Source organism: Aulonocara stuartgranti (genome assembly GCF_965226115.1).
Source record: "Aulonocara stuartgranti genome assembly, chromosome: 22".
In the NCBI taxonomy this organism is placed as follows: domain Eukaryota; kingdom Metazoa; phylum Chordata; class Actinopteri; order Cichliformes; family Cichlidae; genus Aulonocara; species Aulonocara stuartgranti.
The window spans coordinates 19,929,599-19,956,090 of record NC_138957.1 but is presented as its reverse complement, the minus strand read 5'-3'; the positions used below and the strand labels follow the sequence as shown (position 1 = coordinate 19,956,090).

At 41.8% G+C, this 26,492-nt stretch overlaps 2 protein-coding genes across 2 annotated transcripts; one reads left to right on the top strand and one right to left on the bottom strand.

Moving 5' to 3' along the window:
• The first annotated feature begins 67 nt into the window (after positions 1-67).
• aunip (aurora kinase A and ninein interacting protein) lies at positions 68-3,057 on the top strand. Its single transcript, XM_082522294.1, has 4 exons — positions 68-253; positions 475-593; positions 739-895; positions 1,210-3,057. The coding sequence occupies exons 2-4, from the start codon at positions 501-503 to the stop codon at positions 2,241-2,243; spliced, it is 1,284 nt and encodes a 427-aa protein (XP_082378420.1). The 5' UTR covers positions 68-253; positions 475-500; the 3' UTR covers positions 2,244-3,057.
• Positions 3,058-3,110: 53 nt separating this feature from the next.
• cap2 (cyclase associated actin cytoskeleton regulatory protein 2) lies at positions 3,111-25,263 on the bottom strand. Its single transcript, XM_082522293.1, has 13 exons — positions 24,987-25,263; positions 20,684-20,805; positions 20,503-20,603; positions 18,903-18,980; positions 13,476-13,619; positions 12,893-12,978; positions 12,402-12,507; positions 6,110-6,305; positions 5,835-6,001; positions 5,502-5,625; positions 5,327-5,409; positions 5,017-5,160; positions 3,111-4,923 (listed from the first exon to the last, which is right to left on the bottom strand). The coding sequence occupies exons 2-13, from the start codon at positions 20,793-20,795 to the stop codon at positions 4,840-4,842; spliced, it is 1,425 nt and encodes a 474-aa protein (XP_082378419.1). The 5' UTR covers positions 20,796-20,805; positions 24,987-25,263; the 3' UTR covers positions 3,111-4,839.
• Between the last annotated feature and the right edge of the window lie 1,229 nt (positions 25,264-26,492).

Sequence of the window (26,492 nt, the reverse complement as noted above, 5' to 3'; positions counted from 1 at the left end):
AGACATAAATACATTTTTATGATGAAAGAGTATTATGAACGTCTTTATATATCCTACCTTTAAATTATCTTTCAAATTAAATCGCGCATTTTAGGTACAACCACATTAAGGCATTTTCACACAGTCAATCATCAGGGGCAGACAGTCCTGAAGGCGGCAGATTGAACCGAGTACTAGAGAGTTATACAAACGATTATAAAAAATTGCAAAGGAAACCTCAAAATATTACTCTGGATCTTCATTGTATCATAAGGTATTTCCCAAAAATCAGTTTTAAGAGCTATGTTAACCAACTGTAGCTAACTCACAGGTCTGTGGTAGCGTTATTGAATTAGTTAAAGATAAGTAAAGGCTTCTTGCAAACATGTTCATCAACGAGAGACATGAAAATAGTTTTTAAAGTATAATGATTCTTTATTTAAAACAAACGGCATGTCTAACCTGTTTATAAAATCCTGTTTTTATTTCATACAGATCATATCTTCCCTGGGCTGTCCACCATGAAGAGCACTGCAGCAGCACCACAGACCTTTGATCAAGAGGATTGTGATGTTTGGCTGGACACTGTGGAGCTGAAAGGAAAAGCTAAACAGGTAATTGTGTAAACATGGTCTGAACACTGACCGAATGGCTTCTCCAGCATGCCTGAGTAGAGCAGTTATTTAATACGCTAAAATGCTGATCTGCAGTCTCTGTCTATTACTGTTTACACACTGTGTTCTCTTTTATATCTTTCAGAAGCGCCGTAGCCGTCCCATTTCTAAACTGCTGAACCCGTTTTGTGAAGGTGCTGGGTACAGTTTGGCTGTGGCACTCAACTTCACTCAGACCAAAACAGAAATGCCAAAAACCAAACAGAGCTCCATATCTGCCTTTTTCACAGCTCATCGGAGAGGTAAGCATCTAAAAGTCTGCCGAAAGTTATAGTCTAATCTTATAGTCTGATGGTCTAGATCAGCCTGTCTGACACCAATAACAATGCCATGTCCACACTCACTTAAACCGCCTTTCATCTCACTTCTGATGCTCAGTCTTAACTTCAGCAGGTCGTTTTAATCATGTCTGCATTGCTGTCACATCACTGGTTGATTAAATATTTGTGTTTACAACAAATTGAACCTAATGAAGTGACCAATAAGCATACAAGTTAATACAGTAAATTATTTGATTTTGTGTTAACATAATTTTTTTCTTACTTTCTTCTAAAAGTCCTCAATAAGATGTCCACTTCTGAGCCACCAAACATGGATTCAGTGCAGCCTCTTTCATCATCTGACTCAGCTACACCGACAGCCACAGCATCAGGGAAAAAACGAGGGCGCAATGTTGGTTTTGAAAACTCCAACTTTGAGCCTGTTTTGGTTGACGAGTGTACAAGTGAAAATGTGACTGAGAAGGAAACAGAATTATGGCAGACACGTTCAGAAAACCATTCAACTTTACAAAACATATACTGTGAATCTGAAGAAGAGAAGCCTGAAGAGTGTGAACCACCACAGAGTAAGAGGAGGGTCTCTGATGCCACCTTTACACAAGATGACTGTCAACCTCTACCACAGACGTGGAGTCAGGACCCGCTGTTCACTTTCAGTCAGTACACTGAAAATAACTTTCATCAGACTAGCCACAAATGTACAACAGTGAAGAACTTCAGCAGCTCTGAGCCAAGTTTAGTAAACAGTCTGCAGAATGAGGAGGAGGTCTTTAGAAAACTGATAGATGCAGAAGGACAAACCTCAACTCAAAAATCTTTTAAACGTCTTCATTCTTCTCGTATGATTGATGAGAAGGAAAACAGCACGCCACCGTCTTATAATTCCCCAAGCAAAGACTCATCTTCCTCTCATTTCAGACCTGTTTCAAATCATAAGTGGACACAACCAAAAACCGCTTCTCCTCGGAAACAAACAGGTCAGCTGTGGGAAAAGGCTGCAAAAGAAGAGAGCTCTGCCTTCCAGATCAAGAGGACAAAACCGATAAGCTCTCCTCTCAAAAGGCGAATGCCGCAGCAGCGAAGCAGAGAACTCGATGAGGACAGTTTGGCCACTTTGTTCACTCAGGACTCTGAAGGGTTCAGGGTGATCGCACACAGAGGTCTGCACACCAGGAGTCCTCTCAAAGATCAGAGTAACGTCAGCATGGGAGTGGTGAGTGCTTACAAATCTCTGCCGGAGGAGGAGGAAGAGGATGAAGAGATGCTGTTTACTCAAGACTCTCAGGGAAATGTAGTGATTAAACACTGAAAAACAGCCTTTTAAAGGCACTACAGATTTCAGATGCTGTTCCAAATCTTTTCCAAAAATGTGGATTTTGGAGGATAAAATATTGAAAAATCCTTTTTTAAGGACTTCCAGGTTGGGGAAGTGCTGTAAACCTGCATTCTTTTTAATGGCCAGTAGGGGGCAGCTCATGGACTGAAAAAAGAAGTCTGATTATTACAAGTCTACAGGAAAGTTAGCTTTCAGCGCCTTTGAGTTATTAGCCCAGTTAATTCTTCTCTGGAGAGTTTCAAGATCTCATTTCATAACCTAATGTTTGTAAATTGTGATTTATCCGACTGCTGACATACAAGTGTGTAGTGTCTGTGGATTTGCACCCCTTCGCTGTCACTTCTTGTTTCAAAACACTAAAATGGTGAAGTCAAGATGTTCAGTGTGAGAATTAAAGCCGGGACTTCACCAGCCAGTGAGTAACATCATGGTTTTATGTAGTCTATGAACCTAGCAGTACACGGCCAGCTTGTATGCTGCAGGTCTTGTTGTGTCAGGCCTGTCTCAGATTGAAGGCTTTCTTCTACACGAGTCCCTTTGTTTTAAAAGTTAGCCAGGTTCTTGCTTGTTCTTGGTTTGGACTTCTTGCCCTCCTGCTCAAAACAGGGAGAGCTGCTTCTGTGATATTACAAGCCATTATGACCAAATATCATCAGTTCTTACCGTACAGGGATGAGGCGGAAGAACATTTGTTTTGGTTTATTTTTCTACTCTGTGATTGTCTTCTTTCCATGTCATGGCTGATCTCCTGAGATTTTATTCTTTGTTTCTCCCTTTCATGGTTCTTTTTGTTGTGCTTTTTTTTTCTCCTCGCACAAAATAAAACTAACAAACCAGAACTGGGAGGTTTTGACTTTATTTGGAAAAAAAAAAGACACAGAATTACATAAAATTGTTTTCTCGTATATTATATTTTTAGTATCAGCATTTCATCTGTGCTATGCTGGTGCTGTGTGCTACAAAATAAGAGTGGTATACAAAGTACAATAAACATAGGAAGTGCTCGGAGGTAACCGTTACCACTATAGCTGATACGTTGTACAGTAAAAGAAATTAGCTAATTAATCATTTCAATCACAACAGCAGCTGTTAATGCAGAATAAGGACAATACTGCATGTACTTCACAGTGACTTTACTACATGACTGCTGGGCACGATGCTCTTTACAGAGGTGGCTGGAAGCACTTTATTAGATGGAAAATGTACCACAGACACTTATTTGCTTTTCTCTATTTGAAGGTAATGTTGGTTTTTTAAGTTTTCTGCAGTAGGTGTAAGTGGAGTACTGTCTTATTAGTGGTCATCCCGGAACATTTAAAATCTATATTTTAAGGAAACGGATCTAATGATGAGAATACCTTTAAAATATTATTTTTCAGCAGTTACACTTTCTCACATAAATGCCTGTGTTGTTTTGGCACAGAAATGTAAGTGTGCTCTGGTTTGTGACACCTAAACCTGAGCTATTCTTCACCACTAGTGGGAGATTGTGTTATACTGACAGATTCATTACAGACAACAGCTGCAGAAGTGCTGGAGAAACCTCTTATGAAGTCACAAATACAGCAAGTGGACTAAAAGTTAATCTACGTGCCTATTAGAAAACCTTTCCTACAGCGCTATGAAAACGTATTTGCCCCCTTCTTGATTTCTTTTTCATATTTCTCACATTTATGTGTTTAAGATCAGCAAATGAACTTTAACTGAGTAAATAAAAATGCAGTTTTTAAATGATGATGACCATGATTTTTTTTGTTTTTATCAAAGGAAAAAAAAATGCCTAAAACTACCTGTATGTACCCTTAAACCTAATAACTGGTTGTGCCACGCTTGATAGCAAGAACTGCGATAACTGGCAATGATTGTTTCATATCATTGTGGAGGGATTTTGGCCAACTCATCTTTGCAGAATTCTTTTAATTCAGCCACATTGAAGACTCTCCAATGTGTTAAAGGTCATGCCACAGCATCTCAGTCTGATTTAAGTTCAGACTTTGACTGGACTACTCCAAAACCTTCTATTTGCTTTTGGTTTTTGAGCCATTCAGAGGTGGACTTCCTGGTGTATTTTGGATCATTGTCCTACTGACTAAGCCAAATGTCCTTGAGTTTCCTGAGCACCATTGATGGCCGAAGATTCTCCGTCAGCATTTTCTGGTAGAGAGCAGAGTCGCCCAGAAGTCATTCAGGTCCCGAAGCTGCAAAGCAACCACTGCCACCACGTTTTACTTTTGGTATGATCTTCTTTTTATGAAATGCTGTGTTAGTTTAAGTGGCTCAATCTTTCTAGAAAGTTCAGCTTTTGTCCTGTCAGTCCACAGAATATTTGCTCAAAAGTCTCAGGGGCCACCAGGATGTTTTTTGGCATGAGATGAGCCTTTGTGTTCTGTTTGGTCAGCAGAGAACAATATATCTAATTTTAAAACTTGATTAAAGTTTCATTATCTAAAAACATGTGACAACTATACAAAAAAAGTTATGAAGGGGGAAAGTACTTTTCACAGCACTGTATGTCTGAGGGATAACATCAGGAGGACGGAAATATATTTGTGTTCTATGGACGACAAAGTCAGCCTGCGATCTCCGTGGGTTCTGTCACCAGTTTGGCTCCATTCCACACAGTCTTGAACTGCTCCGGCACTGGGAACTCCCTCTGTTTAAAAAAAAGGAAAACAAAAACAAAGTAAGTGTAAGAACAGCTGCACACATGGAGAGAATTAGCTCAGCCTTTATCTCGGTTACTCACGTAATCGCCCTCTCCTTCAGGTATCATGATGTTCATCTCAGAGCTCTTGGCACTGACAATGTCACAGCTGACAGAGTCCTTACTCAAGTAGACCTGGCAGCCCTCGGTCTTGTTGATGGAAATGGTGGGAACTGTTCCCAAAACCTGCAGAAAGACATGCCTCACTTACTGACAGGCTTTTTTTGGGCACTGTGAGATGTTATTTTACACTTTGGGTGTAAAACTCTGAACAGTTTTAAGAAAACGAAAGCGGACCTACGAGACACTCGGCACATCACTTAATTCTGTGTCAAAATAAAAATGTGTTCACCTGTAACTGAATCGATTTGCAGTTAATGATCTCCACAATCCCAACAACGTTCTCAAAAACCACACCCAGCTTCTTACAGTTGTCTAGACGGGATGAAAACAAACCAGATGAAGATTATAATCCCACGTTATGAAATCTGTGCTCAAACTCATGATTTTGCTTTCAGGAAGCTTACCAATGATGATGGAGTTTATTTTGCCCTTAATCTGCAGGGTGGAGTTATTACAACTGAAGACGTACGCCACCTGTTTAAGCTCCGTCTCCTCGATCACCAGGTCGTGCTTCTGCTCAAAGTTTTCCTGCAACAATAAGGATTCAAAAATCTAGATTAGCAGCCGGTCTACCAGGACACCTGGATTGGGTTTGTTTCTACGATATAAATGAGAGCTGGGTAGGTGCAAATTAAATTGTCATTGAAATTTTCCAAAGTGCCCTTCATTTCAGCTCCCGTTGTGGGTTTAATTAAATACAAATCATCCTCAAAATAGGATTTACACATCACACGTACCACCCTCCATTTCTTCCCCTCCAGCTCCAGCAGAGGGGGTCTTTTCTGGGCAGGTGTAGTGGGTGAAGCCACAGGCCCCGCGTTCTTGCCTTTGGCTGTTGTTGGTTGTTGAGAACGCAGATTGGGGTTCTTGTGGGTCTTCTGGTCATCTGACACATGCTTCAGACCTACAGATGGAAAGTGTGAGGATAACATTATGAGTTTAAAAATATAAGCTTAAATTAAATTAAGGTGGAAACTGTCGCTCAGCTCTTCTGTGTTGCTCATGGATGCACCTTTAGTGATGTCCATGCCCTGGTTGAGTTGGGCAAATAGCGCGGAGTGCTGGGCTACGGCGGCGTCCGCCTGAGGCTTGGCGTCGTCATCGGTGAACACCGGAGGAGGGCCAGGGGGTGGAGGAGGTGGTGGAGGTGGACAGGGTGCACTCGGGGCTGGGGGCGAATCAAAGAGAGAAGCAGGAGCAATGGGGCCCTGAGAGATGTTGGAAGGAAATAAAATATTTTAAAAATAATTCAAGTATGTTTACTAAAATATTTTAATTTGACTCAGGCTCTGAATCTGAGGTCTGCCTGTTTATTTCATTTAAAGTGTACTTAAATTGTACAACTCTGCAGTGCTCGCAGACCCTGGTCCTCTGACACTTGATGTGAGTAATGTAAAAAACACAAAGCAACACAATCACATTTTTATGTGAACTGTGTGAGTTTTAAGAAAGTTAAAACACTTAAATTTAGTAACTTCAATTTAAGCAGATCTCACTCAAGTTGCCTTCAGTTCACATGACTCATCCTGTGTGTTGGTTGTACTACTTAAGCTAAGTGTTGTGCACGAATACTGAACAAGTTAATCTGAACAAAATCTTTACCTAATTTTTTTTATTTGAATGAATTTGGATACTATTTTAAACTAAAGTAAGCTTTTCTAATACAGTGAAACACAGCATCTTTGGTTTGTGAGCTTTCCCTTTAAAATTAAACTGACAAGAACAAAACAACTAAACAAACAAGTTTAAACAATAAAGAAAATGAAGGCAATGCAACAAGAAACAAAACAATAACGACTAAGAAAAAAAAGATAAAAACAAACTGATGAAATATGAAAAATGATTAAGATGAATGTCAGCTGAGAGTGACCTCTCTCCTCCCAGGATCAAACAGGAGTTTTCCTACTTGATGGGTGAAAAACAGACAGCTTCACATCGAAATGGCCAAAATTTTACGACTGCACTGTTTCTCAAACGTAACCCCGGGATAGACCGGCCACCTGTCCAGGACATACACGGCTCTCGGCCTACGACAGCTGGGATAGACCACAGCTCGCCCCTCGCGACCCTGAATTGGATAAGCGTAAGAAGATGGATGCACTGTTGTGCCAGAAAAGAAAAATCAAGATGTTTTTTCCCCCAAATTTTGTTCATTACAGATTTTTTATTACATCAGAATTTAAATTATGAAGAAAAAGGTCCTTTAAGTAGCTCTGATGTGTAAAGAAGAGAAGGGTACACACACACACACACACACACACACACACACACACACACACACACACATCTGCTTTTTGAAGATCTAGCACAGCTGACACAGGGTTAAATTGTCACCAAACGTGCCTCTGAGTGCTCAGACTTGACCTTTGACACGAGTAACATGTGTTGTGAATATCACTGCTGAACAATGTAGACCTGTTACACTAAACAGCTCACTGCATGCCTCTGGATTAGAACCAGCAGATGTGTGCACGCACACATTCATGCATGGCTGTAAAACTATCTACTGAACACTTCTTTGTGTACACCTAAATCCTTTTGTGTACAAAAAGGATTTAGGTGGGGAAAAAAAGGTGGCTCCTTGTGTTAATATAATTAGCTTCACTTAAAATCTTCTTAATTTCTGCTGTTTTAAACTACAGCTTAAGCAATCAACAATCTATTAGCAAGGCTGGACTGGGACAAAAAATCGGCCCGGGCATTTTGACTAGAGACCGGCCCACCAGGATAAAGATTGAAAATGTGACGTCATTCAGGGATAAAACCGCAAAGGATTCTGGGAACTTGTGGCAAGAGGTACGACGGATGGTCTGGATATACCAAATATAACATCTCAGAACACTCCAGCTCACAGGTTAGTCTGCTCCAAGCATTCCCACAAAGGTCAGAGTTTTTTAGTAGTTAATACGTCATTTTTCTTAACATATATGATATAGGTTACAAGCAAGTCTGGCGCTGAACAGAAATTGTGGCGCTATGCTCCTTTGTTTATTGTGCATAAATAGTGAATTGTCCTGACACAATATTGCGTTTCGCTTCTGTTATAACCATGGTACACTGATAAAACCATATACTTTTATTCACAGGATAAAACAGTTGTTTTGTATCACTAATTGTCCATTGCGATTACAACATACAATATTATTGTCACTGCTACATTTCTGTAATGCTACTGTAACCGGTTTCTGCTTCATCCCGCTGCAACAGTTCGGCCCAAACAGACTCCTCGACTCTGCGTTGTGTAGTGTTTTTAAAAAGACAAGGAGTCTCTGATCGATCGTTGCCACTTTATTTCCTGAATGGAAACAACAGTGTATTATCAGTGCACAGGCTCGCCACACACCACTCCGCACAGCACACTCTCGTATGGCTACGGCAGACTGGCAGCGATTACTGCAGCAATATTACAATTTCTAATATACAATAAAATAACAGCAACAACAAATGATGTACCTGAATGGAAACAACGGTGTATTATCAGTGCACAGGCTCGCCACACACCACTCCGCACAGCACACTACGGCAGAACATCTCATTAGCATTCCGCTTTAGCATACAGTTTCACACATTAATAAACAAATGAAAAGTACATAAAACTGGTGTTGGACATGTGTCCACTAAGCACTTATTACACTCGGTGCTCGTCAGCTAATCAAACATGTTTTATGTGTCTGTACTACTTAGCTATATTGTGTGCGGAACAATACAACTCACCTCTCGTATGGCTACGGCAGACTGGCAGCGATTACTGCAGCCAGCCACACCGAGAGGGGGGGCGCTGTTTCCCCATTACACTGATATTTGTGGCAAGTGGAATAATACCACATAAACACTGTTACACTACCAGAAATTATTTCCACTACTAATTAATTACCGTTGAGCTCAAAGGTTATATTAATAAACTGTTAATGAATGTGTATTTATGAAGACGATTTGTGAGACTGGTAAACTTATGATATGTACAATAGTCTTTCGTTCTACACGGTGCGTTTCAAGGTCCTGTACCCATCCGTCGGTAAACTGTACCTGGGCTTGTTGCAGTGACCTGAAGTTACTAAACTTCATGAGTGTATGCACTCACTCCAAGAAGCGTATAATTATAAATCTGAGCGTGGTGAAAGTTGGGCAGCACGCTGACGTCTTTTGTCCACTCTTTCACTCCTTTGATTTTTTCCTCGTATCTTTTCTTTGTCTTTTCGTCGAGTCTGTCTTTGTTCGGACCGGCATTGTTCTCCTTTTGTTTTGTACATTCCTTTTTTGTGCGGCAAAGAAAAAAAAAAGAAGGTATTGGAACCGGAGAATGAACGTTTTGCGGTGCTGCAAATGTTTGCATTTGATTTGTTTGATTGGATTGTTTTGCCACGAGTTCCCGGCATGCAATGCGCGAAAATCACGTGATTGTTAAACAAGGGGGCGGGTGCATCCAGCCTCCTCGGCTGTAATTGGTCCAGCCCAGAGTCGATCATGACCAATTGGCCAATCCAACACCTTTCATTATATATACCCTTCCTAAAAAAAAAAAAAAAAAATCCATCGGCCCATAAAAACAAAAAATCGCCAGCGGCCCACCGGGCAATGCCCGGTATGCCCGATGGCCAGTCCAGCTATGTCTATTAGATAGTTGACATCTATTGTTTCCTGTTTCTGACATGAAGAACTCCTTGCTTGAAGGTTTGAAGGCTTCACTCTGAGATTTATGAAGCAGAAATTACTATTTTTATCGATTTCAAAGATTTTATACGAGAAATAATCAGCTGAAATAAATAAAACAACTGTCAGTTCAACCATTTAAACAGTGATAACTAGAATCATGTTAACTACAAGCCCCCGAGGGACAACTGGAAAAAATATTTGAAGTGTTAAAAGTGTGATGTTCACTACTCAGAATCGGACTTGCTTTAACATTTTAAGTGCTTTTGTTTTTTTACCCTGTGTCTAGTTTAATGTGACCGTTTGCATGAGTCCATATGTCAGCCTGTGGATAGGCCTGTCACTAAAGCGCCGTCTGAGCAGCAGATGACGCGTTGCATCGGTGAAGAGGGACCAGCCCTGCAGTTTAGGTTACGGCACAGGCTGTGTGTGTACACAGGCTCTTTGTCGGGGCAACTTCTGTAAAGAAAACCTCCATTCAAGTAAATCGTGAGGACCACCTGTTGGTATCACACACTCCGTTCCTTGTTTGCGCACACACACTCTGTGTCTCTCGCACATGCAGCAGCTCTGCTGTCTGACAGCAGGGCCAGCAGCTGACACACACAGCCGCCGCAGGCTCTCAAGTTTCTGCATGCAGACAGTACACATGTGAGCACAGTTGTTGAGCATTAGTTTAAGCTGAGCATAGGTTTTCATCGTTTCATGTTGCAATAAAGGAAAAAGTGAACCATTTGGGGCTTATTTGATTCCCTGCTGAGAGCAGAAGATCTCTTAACTTAGAGTGCAAACAGAAGGAAGCAGCTGTCCTGAATGCCCAAAGGTACAGTTGTGGTCAGAAGTTTACATCCACTCATCAAGGGCACGAATGATTTCTCGAACTGTTCTTTTTCCAGTGTCGAATGAGTGTACTGCATACATCTTTAATGACTTTAAAAAATAAGAAAACACACATTAAATCTTTTAACTTTTTTAACTTCACAAGGCCTGCTAACTTCTCATTAGTGATCATGATCGACTACGTTGTAGTTTCTCTTTGCCAGTATAAAAGGATTAGTTTAAAAGCACTCACTGGACTGACCAATACTCAGAACAACGGGAAAGTCCAAGGAACTCAGTGAAGACTAAGAGGGAGAATTGTGGATTTAAGCAAGTTTCTTGGAGTCATTTCTAAACAACTGCAGGATTTATCAGTTCAAACAACTGTACTTAAATACAAGTTATTGAAATGGGCCATCACTTTGGCGGTGTCAAGAGGAAGACCCAAACTGTCACCTTCAGATAAGAGGAAACTGGTTAGGAGTCACCAGAAACCACCAAGGCTCAAGTCTGGAAACTGGAATCTGCTGGAAGACCAGCATCACTGTCCACAGTGAAACCAGTTTTTCATTGTCATGGACTGAGAGGGTGCAGACCAAGACAGAAGCCATTGCTACTAAATCGACACTTTTAACCTCGACTGAAATTTGCAGCTGCCCACATGGAAAAGCGAGACGGTGGTCAGGCGAGACAAAGATTCTTGAATGGCCTTACCAAAACCCCGACCTCAGCCTGTGTGGACTGCACTTCAAAGCCGGGTCTACGCCAGGAAACCAACTAAACGAACTCTAACATTATCTTTCTTCCATAAAGTGTGGTCAAATATCCGTCCAGATTTATACCAGAAAGTTATTGATGGGTGCCAAAAGCGTCCGGTAGAGGTGCAACTTGCTAAGGGACATTTAACCAAATATTAGTGGCCGTGTGTGTATTTACTTGAGCCTTTATGAATTAGATAAAATCTGAAATGAAGGTATACTTGTGCATCTGCTTCTTGTTTTGTTAAAGGTATTAAATATGCTGTACAATCATTCCACCCTGTAAAAAGGGTGTCCATGATGACCATATCTCCACAGCACCTTTAAAGCTCAGTAATGAAAATGGTTTATTTTATTTGAGTTTAAAATTAAACTATGAATGACACTATCCAGGCCAGCTGTTTCACTTTGTTAACATTCTTCATGCTAAGCTCAGATCTCCCGACCATCTCCTGGCAGCAACCTCATAGTTACAAATATGACAGCATTATTGATCCTCACTTGCGGCTCAGAGCAAGAGTGAACAGGCATCTTTCCCCTCGGATCAACAATTCAGTTAATAAGGAAAGTGAAGCTTTAGTTTTGTTGTTTCTTTCTGTAATTAAATCAAGAGGAAAAACTCTTCTAACCGATAAGGGAAGAAGATTTTGTTTCAGATCACTGTAATCTCTGAGATCTAGCAAAGGCTAGTCCTTGAGTAGACATTAACAGTGTGTGTGTGTGTGTGAGTGTGTGTGGGAGGGACAGAGGTCTTTGAAAGCTTCACAGAGAAATGCGGTGAGCAGCCACTGAGGAGAAGCTCATTCATTCATTCATGCTCCCTGCAGTGGTTTATGTAACTGACTGCTCCATAACTAAAAATGGTAGAAGTTATTTTGAGCAGATATAAAACGATCAAGCCGTGCGAACAGAAACCAAATGAAAACACAGCTGACATTATAAAGCACTAGTAACAGGAGTGATTCAGGCTCAGGTATGAGAAGGTGGTGAGTATAACATAAAACAGCACAATATTGTACTAACAAAGGCAAAAAAAGCCTTTTGAATCCATACGTGGCACCTCGCTTGTGTACTCACACTCTTGCTCCACACCAGACCTGTCGTGTGGTGCTGTTTGATGAACGCCTGCATCTCAGTCCAGATCAACAGGTAGGAGCGCACCCAGTCCACATGACGTCTGTCTCTGGGAGAGACAAACATATAACGGTCAAATAAAAAATTATATATGAAGGAAGCTGAGGCATGTGGATGAGGATGGACCTGAGCAGGTGAGCAGAGCAAGAAACTCACGATGCAGCGTTTTGCAGGTTAAATTGATACAGAAATGTTTTAACAATTTGTGAAATAAATAAAAAATCTGCTTTATTGTTGAACACCGTTAGTCTGCATTCGCCATGCTACCTTTCTAATTTTCATCTACTTTTGCATTCTAGGCTCCTGTCATCTCTCTACCTGATTTGTTTACCACAGTGACTTTCATGGTTTGCATGAATTGTCATTTATGGAATAAATAAATCAGCTGTAATGTTTCAAATATCTAGAGAAGATGAAAAATGAGCTATATTTACGTTTCCTTGTAGTCCTTAAGCACTCTGTTGGTGTAGAAGGTGGCAGCATCGTTCATCTCCTTTACATATGGACCAGGCTTCTGACTCTGAGATGGAGAGAGATAAAATCTCCTGAAAGCTGTGACATAAACACTTCTCTGAACATCTTAAGTTCAGCACGTTTCATAAGTGGCGAAAAGCGGCGTCCTGCCAGTAACCTGCACAGACCAGAAGCAGCTTCAAAGACTTGTATTCAAGCACTGGAGATGGTGATCTTTGATCTTAAAATGATCTTCGCCTCAAATCAGAAGAAATGTTTGTACTGATGGAAAACAGAAAAAGTCCATGTTGTAGGAAGAAAAATAAGGTCTTACTTTTAGTTATTTATCTGCATGAAAGGTTGTTTATGCAGATGATTGAAAAGTTGGCTTAACTTCGTGTTGAATACTTGCTCCTGAGGACCATCAAATTCAAAAAGGGCTAATAGCTTTCTGTTCAGACAGTTGATATGCTTTCTTTCTTGTATTGTGGCTTAAATAGGTTTTATCAGACATGCCAATCTTTACACAGCATCATGTGCACGTTCATGTGTGCTCATCCTTACCACGGCCACCCAGCCCAGTGCGGGGATGCTCTCGCTGACGGCTGAAAGGTGGTTGAAGAGGCTGCTGCCACGGTTTCTTTCTCTGAAGCTCTGAATCTCCTGGATGTGATCTGAAATCGGCTTCAAGAGGTCCTGGAGCTCTGTCTGCAAGAGCAGGAGGGAGAAATTAGGAAGAGGACAGAAGATGGGTGTAAAAGAGAAGGGTCATTATAATCTGAACCCTATAAACATCAAATTCTCTTATTTGTTTAAGAAACACTGATGCCTGTAAAATCTTACTCACTAGTATATTTTAGCCACCTCCTTAGCCCCTCTTTTAGAATCTGAGCTATATTTCCATGCCCACTTCGGCACCATCCAGCAATTCCTAAACTGGGCTGCAGGAGACGATCTGATTTGATTAGCACGGGCCTTTTTTCCACTGGAACATCCAGATCTCAGTTACGGTATAGCTCGTCTCATAGTTCTCAGCTCCCCTCCCCATCGCTCCGAGCCTGAAAACATTCCTCAGTTCATGGGGAGATCCCTGTGGCCTTGTAAGGCATACCGTTTCTCCAATGTTTACAGTTTATCAATTACACATGCACCCGCGCTCACAGAAGTACAGGAACACAGCGTTTCACTGGCAAATAGCTGCTACTTGCTTACATGTTCTGATCTGCTGTGAAATGAGTGTAATGTAGAACATATGGAGCTAATGAGCTGTGACAGGAGGAAGCTGATGAACAATCAGGAGGAGCTGGCAGTGATCGGTTAAGCTGCAGCGGTGCTCCTGATACATGCATCACCTAGACGTGAGCAAGAGGTGATGCTTGAAATGAAAATCTATTCATGTGCATCAGGTTTAGTAGTTTTATGTTTGAGAGCAGGAGAGCAACAAAAACAGCACTAAACTTTATTTCCAAACAAATTCTTCCCCTGATCAGACGCACATGATCTTCATAAGCACAGACAGACGCCCCTTTCTCTGCTCCTCCAGCTGCTTTTATTCCCTCTAAGTCCACCTAATGGCTGTCTTTGAAGCAATACATCACCTCTTTACTGCAGCAAATAGGCCGTGCTTAAGAGTGAGCATGTAGGACGAATTTAAGGTAGCAAGCAAGATTTGAGGGGTGAAGTTTGCCTCCCTAAGGCGTAACTTTTTCCATTACCTTTCCCTGTAGTAATTCCTTCCATTACTAATCTGTTATCTCTATTGCCAGTATTTACAGGCGAGCAATTACTCATTTAATACAAATTTATGAGTACTGGAGGATAAATTCAAAGGAAAAACATCTGACTTTACCCTGCTGAGATCTGAGCTCTTGTTCGGGATGCATGAGGTGCAATAAGTCTGTGACGAGCAGAGTATAAGGTGCAGAAAAATCCAACTGTAATGCACCCATATAAGTAAGCAGGATCTTAGGGAGTAAAAAATATGTTTATGTATATGTTCATAAGGACAGCCTCTTTAAGAGTGTTAAAACATTTGTGCTATATGATCACATATTTAATGATGACCTGTCCGAAGTGTATCACACCCCCAAACCAGTGTCATGGTCCTTGCCATGCAGATGTGTCATTTGCTGTTTTTTGTCCTCTGCCTCTACAGTCACATTTCCCAGTTTTCTGTGTTTGTTTGCATGTGGATGCACTAGTTTTCTGGCCTGTTTTCCACCTTCTGGTTCCTGCACACCTCCCTTTGATGACTTCACTGTGGCACAGAGTCAGTCTTCGTTGGTTCGTTTGCATGCAAACAGTTCGCTCTGAGAATTCCCGGACACAGAGGGGTGAGAGAGAATGACTTGCTGTACACGTTAGTCGTTTACCAGCTGAAGAACTGCAAACTTTTACAAAGCCTGGAGAAGTTTCTGCAAAAAAGAAGCGCCTGCACTCACATCCCAGCTGTGGGAAGGTTCACGTGCTGGCGAGATGTATTAGAGCAGCTAATTGATTCATTTCCACTTTTGTTGTTTACTGCTGAGCTATCAACACACTGACAAAAGAGTTATTGACAAGCTCAGCTGAGTGTGCTGAATCATTATTGCCATCTATCAGATTTTTGAGCTTTTTGCTTCTTTCAGTGCCGAGAACAATCCGGCAAAAAGGATAAAAAACGTCAGCTCACATCATGTGTTTGGCTGAGCTCAGTGCGTTATAACAGCACAGGACTTGACTTCCTACACAAGCGCTGCATCAAAGGCAGAAAGTCATGTGTGAACTGCCGGGAACAGCAGTACACACACACACACACACACACACACACACACACACACACACACACACACACACACACACACACACACACACACACACACACACGGTGAGTTAACTGGCCAACCTGAGGTCACCTGAAAGAGTGAGATGCCTACTTTCTCTGACTCTTTCTCTCTTTGTCTAACACTCGATCTAACTGACACACACACACACTCACACACACACGCACGCACGCACGCACACACACACACACACCAACAACAGGCTCAAATATAGAACATGCCCATAAAAAGTCAGAGAGCACAACAGAGCTGCGCTGTGGAGGAAGGCCAGAAGTTTTGGAGATATGTGTGTGCGCATGTCAGTGTGTGTGTGTGTGTATGCGTGTGGATAGAAAAGGGGCACTGCCCAGAGTTACACACTTTTCTCTATCTGTGCTGAGAGCTACAGATATAGACCTGACTGCGGAAAGCTGTGAGAGATTTCTGAAGAGAGTTTTGTACTCGGGGGAGTATTTTTGTTTTTGGTGTTTGGTTGTGCACTGAAAGGTTTTTAGGACTGTGCAAAGGAAACCGTTTCATGCTAAGGTAGAAAGCTTAAATCAGGCTTATAAATTCAAACCTAAACTGGCATCTATGACAGTTAAACCAAGGAGGGCATGTTCTATTGAACAATATCTGCTGTTCAACCTGTTTTAAAGGTTATAAACCGAAGTGTCTTTTTATTCCTATTCATCCTGCATGATATGAATGCAGATTAACATCTGAACATTTGAAAACTACATTACAGTTTTCATGCAAGCTTCAGGTCTTTAGGTTCCAAATTTTACCAGCTTTTCTTGTGAAACCTGAACGCCTGTCTGTAAAAACAGACACCAAAGGTGTGCGGTTTTACCTAACTCAGTTTTAATTTATGTTTTATTGCTCTCGGTTTTAACTGGGTTACAACATGAGGGTGTGAAGTTTTTGCTCATGCTGCACATTCAAAAAGACAATGAAAGAAGCTTTCATTGGCCATTATGTGGTTGGATCAGGGCGTTGGTAGCAGCTCTTGAGCCACCATTTCCCCGTTTTCCGTGTTTTGTTTTGAGTTTCGTTGTGATGCTGAATGTGTCTCTCCTCTCTATCAGCCCACCCCTCTCCTGGGTTAGTCCCCCTCTCTCTCTCACTCTTTCCTTGTTTGCATTTCTGACTATCTCTGAATGCTCGTTTCACAGCCTCTCAACCAATGACCTGACAGATCGCGAGTAATCACTTCCTGGTGGGCTCTGTGGACCCTGTAACACACACACACATACAACACAAGCAGAAGGCCAATGGGATGATATCATTCTCTCACACACAGACACAGACATCTCTCCCACCCCTCTGCTCTCTATACGTGAACATGTTGGGAATGTGTTGTATTAGCATTTTCTTGGTCAAAGAGCAGAGTAATCCCTCTGTGAACAGACGGGCCTGCTGGGAAACACATGGGTCAGACCGTTACAGAGGACTGAGGCCCAGCTCATCTCTCTGTTAGGCTGCTGCTGTAATTTGATGCAATTTGGCCCTTAAAGTCATGAGAGCTGCACCACGCTTCAGCAGGTTTTGTGTGGCTCAGCTGGGAGCTGAAACACAAACAGCCAATCGCAGTCATGGAATCCAGTCACATGGTAACACTGTTTGTGTCACATTCAGACAGGCTCTAAAGACAATAAAGAGGATACAGTGAAAAATAATGATGGCAGGGAGGCCATGACTGGTGTTTCTCTAACAACACGATGGCCAATAAACCTGATATACGTTGCTAAGACAACAGCACTGAACTGCTCTGTCATATCAGGTTAGGTTTCATGGAGCCATCTTTTTGTGATGTTGAGTGGTACTTGTTGCGATATTATTTAGTTTTGGTTTCTGCTTTGAGTTCCAGGGGTTTTCCTGTCTTTGCCATCCTCTTTCTTTGTCCTCCTGATTTTTTATAGAAATGACTTTTCCTTGTTCATCTTCTTTGTTTTTGTCTTTCCCTGTAATGATGCCTTGTTTTCCCCTGTCTTCCCTACTTCCTGATTGTCTAACCTACCTTTTGTATGTGGACAGCTTTCCACCATATATCATTGTCCATTTCATTAGGTACACCTCGCTAGTACGTGGTTGGCCTTCCCTTCAGAACTGCCTTTTTTCCACCTTGCCTCATGTTATGAGGCAAATCATTAACAATGTAAGTCAATGACCCTCTTAAGGGACAATCCCCACTAAGGTTTAAACACCTGGGACTCTCCAACATTTGGTCTTAGAACTGAAGAAGCTTCTCAGATGAGACATGAAACATCTTAAGCTTAAAGAAGTCCAGTCACTTTCTTTCCAAGCTCCTTAGACTACCAAGTTCTGGATGTCTACAACCCACACAGACATGTTTATATGATGTTCAGTTGGTACTAAGAGGTCCAAAAGTGTGCCAGAAAAGTATCCCCCACACCAATACACCACCTGCCGCCTGAACTGTTGATACAAGGCAGGATGGATCCATGCTTTCATGTTATTTATGCCAAATCCTGACTCTACCATCTGGCTGTCACAACAGAAAATGAGACTCATCAGACCAGGCTACACTTCTACGGCCCAACGTTTGTGAGCTCGTGTAAATTCTAGCTTCAGTCTCCTGTCCTTAGGTGATTGTCGTGTAAGAGCTTCTTGGAAAAAAGAAAACAAAATCACCTCTGTGGGATTATTTTAGTTTTAAACAAGCTGACAGAGTTAAACCAGACCGGCTGCAGCCTGTGAACGAATAAAAAGGACAGATGCCATATGCTATTAAATAATCAGGGTGCATAACCACACTTGTAGTTTTTGTTGTAGTGCATCAAATATTATTTAACAGCTGATCAGACAGAAAACACTGCACTTGTAGTGTCCTTACCTAACCATATAAAGCACTTTGAGGTGACTGTTGTTGTTATTTTTGGTGCTTTATAAATAAAATCGTACTGTTTTGTGAAAGATTGAAATCGGTGACATACGATTATGCATAATATGTCCCGACTCCATAAGCCAGTTCATTTTAGCTCATGTTTTCAGTTGTGTTTTACAATTTTAATAAGATCTTTATATAAGACAAATTATATTATGATTACCCAGTGCTCATGAAAAAACCCCAAAACAAAACAACCCCCCCAAAACCATCCCACAGCTTCTGAGGTTACACTGTGACATCATCAGTGCAGGTTTCTCTTTTAATGTCCTCCTGTCGTACCTGCGCTGGTTCCTGGTGTGTGGCAGCCATCTTGATGAAAGCTCTCTGAGTCTGTAAGGCGTTCATCACCATCTCTGCCTGTCAGTCACAAAGTGTAAATGTTAGGACTGATCTCATAATACATTATGTTATACTTGATGAGTGCTTGTCTTCACAGATTGTTCACCATGCAGAAAACATGAACAATCTGAGCAGTCGCTGCAGAAATCCAGGCAAACACTCTAATGACTATGTCTAACTTATATACACACACAAACACACACTCTCACTCGCTTAGTTTGGGTTATTCCCAGCCAACCGTGTCCTCTGTGTGTGTGTGTGAGAGGTCCATTTGCAGGCCAAGGGAACCACCGGGGAGGCTTTTTCCATAAAAGGAGCTTTACAAACTTGAAGAAACTACCTCTGTCTCTCTCTCTCTCTCTCTCTCTCTCTCACACACACACACACACACACACACACACACACACACACACACACACACACACACCCTCCATCGTGTTCAGTGATGGGACACAGAGATGGAAACCATCTTTCAAGGCACAGAGGAAATTCAGGCATTGCTGAGTACCTTTACACGTCTGTTTTGGAGGGTTTTTGTTGTTCTGGATTCATTCCAAGGACGTAACACAGCTATTATTGCCAACTGGCATACCATAAAACACTTCCTGGTCCTACGGGGAGTAGAGGTCATTACCAAATAGGAAAAGGTCCTCCACTAACAGTTTGATAAATGAATGTAAGGTCAAAGATCAATCATACTCCCATCCTTGGCTTTGTTAAGGACAGGAAACACACACACACGGACATGTTGTCTGCCTTCTTTGGGACCACGGACCTCCCATACAGCTTTGCCTATCTAAGTGGAATCTAGAGTGGGACAATCCTGTGTTTATAAATGTGTGTCCAATGAGATAAAGGTTGGCAGAGAATGAAAATCTGTGGTGGCTTTCCTCTTTTCAGCAGTGCTCCCTTTGCAGAGAGCTCTTCTTCCTTTGCACAGCTTAGTTTATAGATAAATATATCAGGCACAAAATTAGACGCTCATTTACGAATAGTCTGATCTTTTGTTAGAGAAAGCCAAACAACAGACAACAGTCTCACATCTTTATGGCAAAAACCAAATACGTCATCTTAATTATACAGCGTTAAATGTCTTGATGAGTGTCTTGGCTTGAGAAGCAAGCAAGAAACTAAATATGTCCCAAAGTATAAAGCTAACCTTTCAAATGTTATAGTATTTTTTTGTGAACTTCTTCACAACAAAGCTTTCCCAAAGCCATGTTAATGAAAAAATAATGTTCTTTAACAAGAGCAAGAGGCTCATTTAAAAAGCCCCGTTGACACTCTGAGGATAAATATATGCTCCTTATAAAGCATGAGCTGAATTCAGTATGAGGTTTAGGGAATGCCCCTTTAAATCATGATCGGTTTGACAAACAGCAGAATGAGAGACCTGCTACATTGTAAGAGAAGACTGCTGCAGCAGCAGCTGCAGAAACATCTGTCTGCAGCAGCTGATGCATGGACAGTGCCTACAAGTGATTTTATATTCGTAGGGTAGCATATGTGAGACTTTAGATTTTAGTGGGTGAAGCCTTACATGCTTCTCCACCTCGCTCCCTATGGCGCGGCTGTTGTTCAGGTAGTCTGACACCGGGCCACTCATCAGCACGTCGAAGGCCTCCACGCACTGAGACAGACCTGGAAAAATACAGTGAAATCCTGCTAACTTGCTTGCTTGTCTTAATTGAATCCTCCAAATGCAAGTTTAACAGACTTGCCTCCATCAATGCCGTTGACACAGTCCCCGTTGGCCATCCCGCTGGACGCCTGCGCTGACATCTGCTCGAGGCGAGTCACAGCTCGCTCCAGGCGCTGCATTAATCCTTCCATGAAGACAAACCTGGAAAACAAGAGCAGCTACGGATTCTTACTCATGGCCGCTGCTGCTGTCACATGATGACAGCTGAAATCATTGCAATTCATTTATAATCATTCTTTTTGTTTTATTTGGTGATGTTTGTCACTATTCAACCTTCTCACTGCGCTGCTCCTGATTTTCATCAACACTAAATTTAGCTATGTGCAGCACGCCTTGTATAAATAATGTCACTGTATGAGGTGTCTGGCTCACTGCCACAGTCACAGCCTGGGTCAGAACAATTTCAAAGTGTCACCTAATCGGGATGAAGAAAGGCAGAAACTGATGCCAGACTGAGAGAAAAGTCAAACAATGAAGTGGATTCTTTGATTAAATATACAGTTTATTTATGGTTATTTGCTTATCTTTGGGTGCTTTAGTGATTTGAATCTTTCTTTTTTGTGTAATAATTTTGTCTTTTTTTGTCTTTTTGTTATAGTGTGTGCAAATAAATGAATAAAAGGTAATCTCTAAAAGCTCCTCTATCATCGTGCAGCTTCTTCTTTCAGCTGCTCCCCCTAGGGTTCTCCACAGCAGATCATCTGCCTCCATCTCACCCTATACTTAGCATCCTCCTCTGTCACATCCAACCATCTGCGTGTCCTTCTCACTACATCCATGAATCTTCTCTGCAGCCTTGGTTTTTTCCTCCTTCCTGGCAGCTCCGTGTTCAGCATCCTTTGTCCAGCACATCCACTATCCCTCCTCTACACTTGTTCAAACCATCTCAGGTCCTAGTCCAAGTAAGATGCTGTTGTCTGATATTGTCTCTGTTTCATGCATGGCTCTGTTTTAGGGATATGACAGTAGCCTTTTTCCCTGCAGACTTCTGTGCATGGTAGCTAATGATGCACCTACACCAGCCTCACTCTTGAGCACAGACCATGTAGACCATGATTTTTTTGAACATGCAGGAACTGAGAACATTTTCCTTTTCCTTTATCAATGTCTATATTTTGCATAAAATATGGACTGATGTATCGATATTGGAAGTTTTTGCTCTGTAACGATCAACATCAACCCCGGAAGGACAAGATATATACAACGGGAAGACCTGCTTTCTGTTTTAGTCTATGGAAACTTAAAGTGTAGAAACATATTTGCATAAATTCACATGTTTCTGGCTGTTGGACAGAGGTAAACAAACAGTAACTGAGCACCGCTGAAATACATTCGAGAATACTCCACAGACCACTTTGTCACACTGACCAGCCATATGTCTCACTATGAAGCGATGCAGGCCTGTTTCCAACATATATTAGTCAACAGAGGAGGAACTCAATCCAGCCACCCGCTGCATGTTTACGCAAACCACTGCTAGGTAACACATGCTTCCTAATCTGACACCTGCTATTTACCTGGGTGTCCAACATGCAATCCAGGGGTGTGAGTTATAGACGGCTCTGTTTGCTTTACAAAAACGATCTACAGAAACGCTCGGAAACACTCTCCAATAATATGGCAGCTATGTTGGCTGAATAGCATTCGCTGTCTGTAATCTTTGTAAATTATGTCTACTAATTATGTCCTGTGAGCAGCAAACATGTCCTGATGGGCGTCATCGAATCTCTCTGGAGAAATCTCCCAGCAGTGCCAAATTCCTGTTTCAGGACTCAGAGGTTATTTCTGCTCTGTGGGTCACAGCAGCTCTTAGGCAAGACCAGAAACCTGGAGAGCAGAGTCTCGGTTTGCAACAAGCGTTTGTGTTCTCTGAAGCAGGACACTTAAAGTTTGAGCAATGAGTCGAAAATATTCTTATCAGTTTGTACTTTGGTACCAGCTTCTGGTCTCGAGGGTCTGATCCAAGTGGGATTACAAAACAAAACTTTATATTAAACATTAATCCAAAAAATACAAATAAAAAATACACAATATTTGCAAATTGTCAGCTAGTGTGCAGACCTGTCACCCTTTATCCAGTGAGGTCTGCAGATCTCCCGAGTGGCTCTGCAAAATGCACCATAGCTCATGAAATTGTGTTTTTATTATATATACAGGGGATCATATATAGACCATTTAACTCAGCAAAACAAGCATGTCATATCATCACTTCGATCTATCATAAGATCACTCCTCTCATTGGGAAGGGAACCATTCTTACAGCTTCGGATATTAGCCAGACTCGTAGGCTGGTGAGCACGGCGATTTGTGACACAGATCAGACTGTCGCATGAGGATATGAGGATTAGTGATATGAGCAATTTCTTAAAAATAAGTCTTTCCTTTAAGAAGTCTCTGGCCCCAGAAAGTTTTGTAACACCTGCTTTTATATTTCATCTGGTAGACTTGATACCTGTTGCTTGTACTCTGTGAACACACCATAACGACTGTATGTTTAGATTTGAAAATCTTTTGCCATAAAAGTAGATGTGATTTTATTAGAGCTGAAACAATTGAAGCTGATCTTCAGAGCCAAGTCAAATTTGATGGTTCCAGCAAAAATAATCTTTAAATACTGACATAACTCAAAGATAGAACGATTATTATAATACATAATGCCTGGGTTTGTCTGGGTTTGAGGATAGAGCAAAAAGTTCAAATTTAAATTCAGTAGAGTGCAAAAAAATCAACTACTGTACTATTTCAAATCCAAAACACTTCATCACTGTCTCGCTTGTCAACAACCTCAAATTTTGCCTATGAAGACTGAAGCAAAGACACTCAGCCTCTGTTCTGATTTTATTGTCACTTGTCCAAATTCTCCATGGCAATGCAAAGACATGGCCAATGATGCTCTTTTAGGCTTTTCATATGGACTTACTGGAATGCATTCAGTCTAACACAAAGACCTAATGGGAGGAAGCCTCGGGGTTAAGCCTGCTGGCTGTATCAGAGATACATCTCTGTGGCATGAAAATGTGGCAGTACTGTTTTTAATGTGTCTGTAATTTCCAACAAATAGCCTTTACCTCAGTCTCCTTAATAATAGACATAAAGACAGTTAACTTTATTTATCCTGGAGAGAAAAATATGTTGTTATAGCAGCAGACTTGTGAAAATACAAACAAAGCAAAGAATACACAAACTACAAATGCCAAATGATGCATGAAAACAACAGATAAGAAAAAAAAAGAATGAATGGACTATATACTGACTATACTGAGTGATATGTGATTATAAGGTGATAGAATCAGCCTGTGAAGCATTAAAAGAGGTCCAAATGTGCAAAATGTGGAGTGTTTAGTTTATGGGCAGTTAAGTGTCAGCAGGTGTCGGGTTGGCCAGCAACACAAACACTCCACAGCAAAACCAGCAGCACATGCAGTGGAAAGATTTTAGGGACTTCACCCTGACTCTGCATGTGCCTCCTGAACCCCCCGGCCTGGTATCTGATCTTTGTGGCTATATTGGGACGCAGTCTGGCTCCTGCTGTTATGGGCCTACTGTAAGATATTCCACTGTGGGCCTGGGTCCTGCACCCGGAGACACTTTGATTCTTCATCTGCTGCAACTCTTCATCCACCTACTGATGTGGGAAGCTGTGATGTGATCAGTGGGAGTTGATGGTGAAAGGTTTGGCTGTTATGATTAAGAATATTACTATTTATGTAATAATAATTTGGATTATCTATATGAGGTTAATAAAGAGATATGTAACTCATGTAATATGGACCAGAGGCTGGGAGTGTGCTGATAGATCTTTGAGAAAAAGCTGAATCAATTTAAAATATGAAAGCATATGAGTCTTGTCCAAGTCGGTTTAAAGGTTTAGTTGCCGCATTAGCGTCCTGTTGTTTCTGGGGCACAGCATATGTGATCCTAAAAAATTACTGGGCTGTTTAAACTCACACTGGTTTATCACAGCTGCAAAATGAACCCTCTCTGTGTAAACACGAGAAGACACCATCACTCCATAATAAAACATGACATGGCACCGGCTCACAGGACTTCACCCGTCCTTCAGTCTGATGCTTCATATTCCGCGCCGCAATAATGTTACTCCCCGCAGCGATCGAGATAAAGGAGGTGACAAACAGTGCTCTCACATGCCCTGCCATAACATACGAAAGCAGGCTGCACGGGATCAATTTGTCTGGACATTATTATTGCGTAGGGATGCGCACCCCCACCCCGGGGCTCCATCCCTCCGCCCCACACTGAAACGAACTGAACTTGACACTGGTTAAAAAAAATCATCAGTACATCCTCTAAAAGCATCTTACCTCCCTGGTCTGGTCCGCGGTAAATTTCTGTCCGGATCTTTAGGGGTGTGATTACGCCGGGACGGATTCGTGGCAGTTCGCTGCTGTCTTGCGGTCCCCTCCTGCTCCCCTGCCCCGTCACTCAGCTGCGCGCTGCACCGGCTCCTCTTCCGGGATGTCCTAATTAAGCAACACGTTGAACCTGAGAGCCGCACAGCTGCAGAGACCAGGACCGTGACTCAGTGCCTCTCTGCTCCGGGGGAGAGACGTTTGCCTCGCAGACAACATGGCAGCATCGGAGAGCTCTGCTAAAAATAGACAAGTGATTGGTGCTGTGGCGATGCCGGCATGGGGCTCTTTTGAGGGAATGGCCTTTTACAAGCTGGGCAGTCATCATCATCATATTCATAGTGCATGGGAATGAAATGAAGTTTTACCCCTTCGCTGACCTTTAAAATTGAAGACTGCAAATTTTCAACATTTTAAATCCCTAAACGAATACAAGTCACAACAATAACTCCAAAATCAGTTAAAGGTTTAAAGCTGCCCTTTAGTTTTCTACTTTTAACGTAAATACTCCCTCAGTTCCCCAAGGTAAACAGACACCAAACCCTATGTTTAACCCCACTGAGGTCCAAGAATAGCAGACATACGCTGGTCTGTTGCAGTCATAGACTGTATATAAAAGATGGGCACAAAGTCAGAGTTCCTGTGTCATGAAAGTGCCTATCTTTTTACCTGGTTAAATCACCATGGCAACATACAACAAGCGCATTTCCTAATCAAGAGCAGGTCCTGTTCAGCGTTTCAGTGATACCCATTGAGCCAGCTAATGCAAAGAAAGCCTGAGGGTGGTGAACTTCCTTCCTTGACGCCTCAGGTCTGAAAAGCAAAGCCAGAGTAGAAGTTTTTCAAATCTGCATTCTCTCTAACGGACAGCAGGGGTTTACTTGTAAATGAGAGTCAGCATTATAGTAATAGAGGACAAGAGGATAAAGCCAAGTATGGTTTAGGACAGGCTTACCTTGTCATCTGCACCTTGCACACCACAAATTTCAAAACAACAAGGCAGGGGCCATGTAAATGCACAGCTTGAGGTTTCATAATGGGACTTTTCTAATGAATGCCCATCTACAGCCATCTTTTATAAACAGTATGGTAACAGTGTGGTGTAGCATCTAGGAATCAGTGAGGCTGAGTGTAGTTAGAAGTTTCCAGTAAGCTAGCTGACATGTTCTGAGGTAATTCTCAAAAGCTACAATTTCAGCACTGCTGAATATTGTTGGTGGTGAAGTTAGCCTCTTCACACAAAGTTTAGACTAATATAAACAAAACAGCACAGGAAGCTTTAGACACAGACAAATAATTTAAAAAGATTAATAAACAATCTTGAGAATGTGCAACAACACTGAGTCTTCAGAGTTATCCAGGGCATAAGTTAGAATCAGGTCCAGATCCTGAACACTTAGTTGTTCCCTGTGTATCCATCGGAGTGTGAATATGTGTGCATGAATCTTATTTTAAAAA

Excerpts from the sequence above, each read along its gene's own strand:
- cap2 (XM_082522293.1), bottom strand. The coding sequence starts at position 20,795 with ATGGAAGGATTAATGCAGCGCCTGGAGCGAGCTGTGACTCGCCTCGAG. Across the intron at positions 12,508-12,892 it reads CTTAAGGACTACAAGGAAAC|AGACAGACGTCATGTGGACT; the intron begins GTAAATATAGCT and ends TGTCTCTCCCAG. Across the intron at positions 6,306-12,401 it reads GTCTGGTGTGGAGCAAGAGT|GGCCCCATTGCTCCTGCTTC; the intron begins GTGAGTACACAA and ends AACATCTCTCAG.
- aunip (XM_082522294.1), top strand. The coding sequence starts at position 501 with ATGAAGAGCACTGCAGCAGCACCACAGACCTTTGATCAAGAGGATTGT. Across the intron at positions 594-738 it reads TGAAAGGAAAAGCTAAACAG|AAGCGCCGTAGCCGTCCCAT; the intron begins GTAATTGTGTAA and ends TATATCTTTCAG. Across the intron at positions 896-1,209 it reads TTTCACAGCTCATCGGAGAG|TCCTCAATAAGATGTCCACT; the intron begins GTAAGCATCTAA and ends TTCTTCTAAAAG.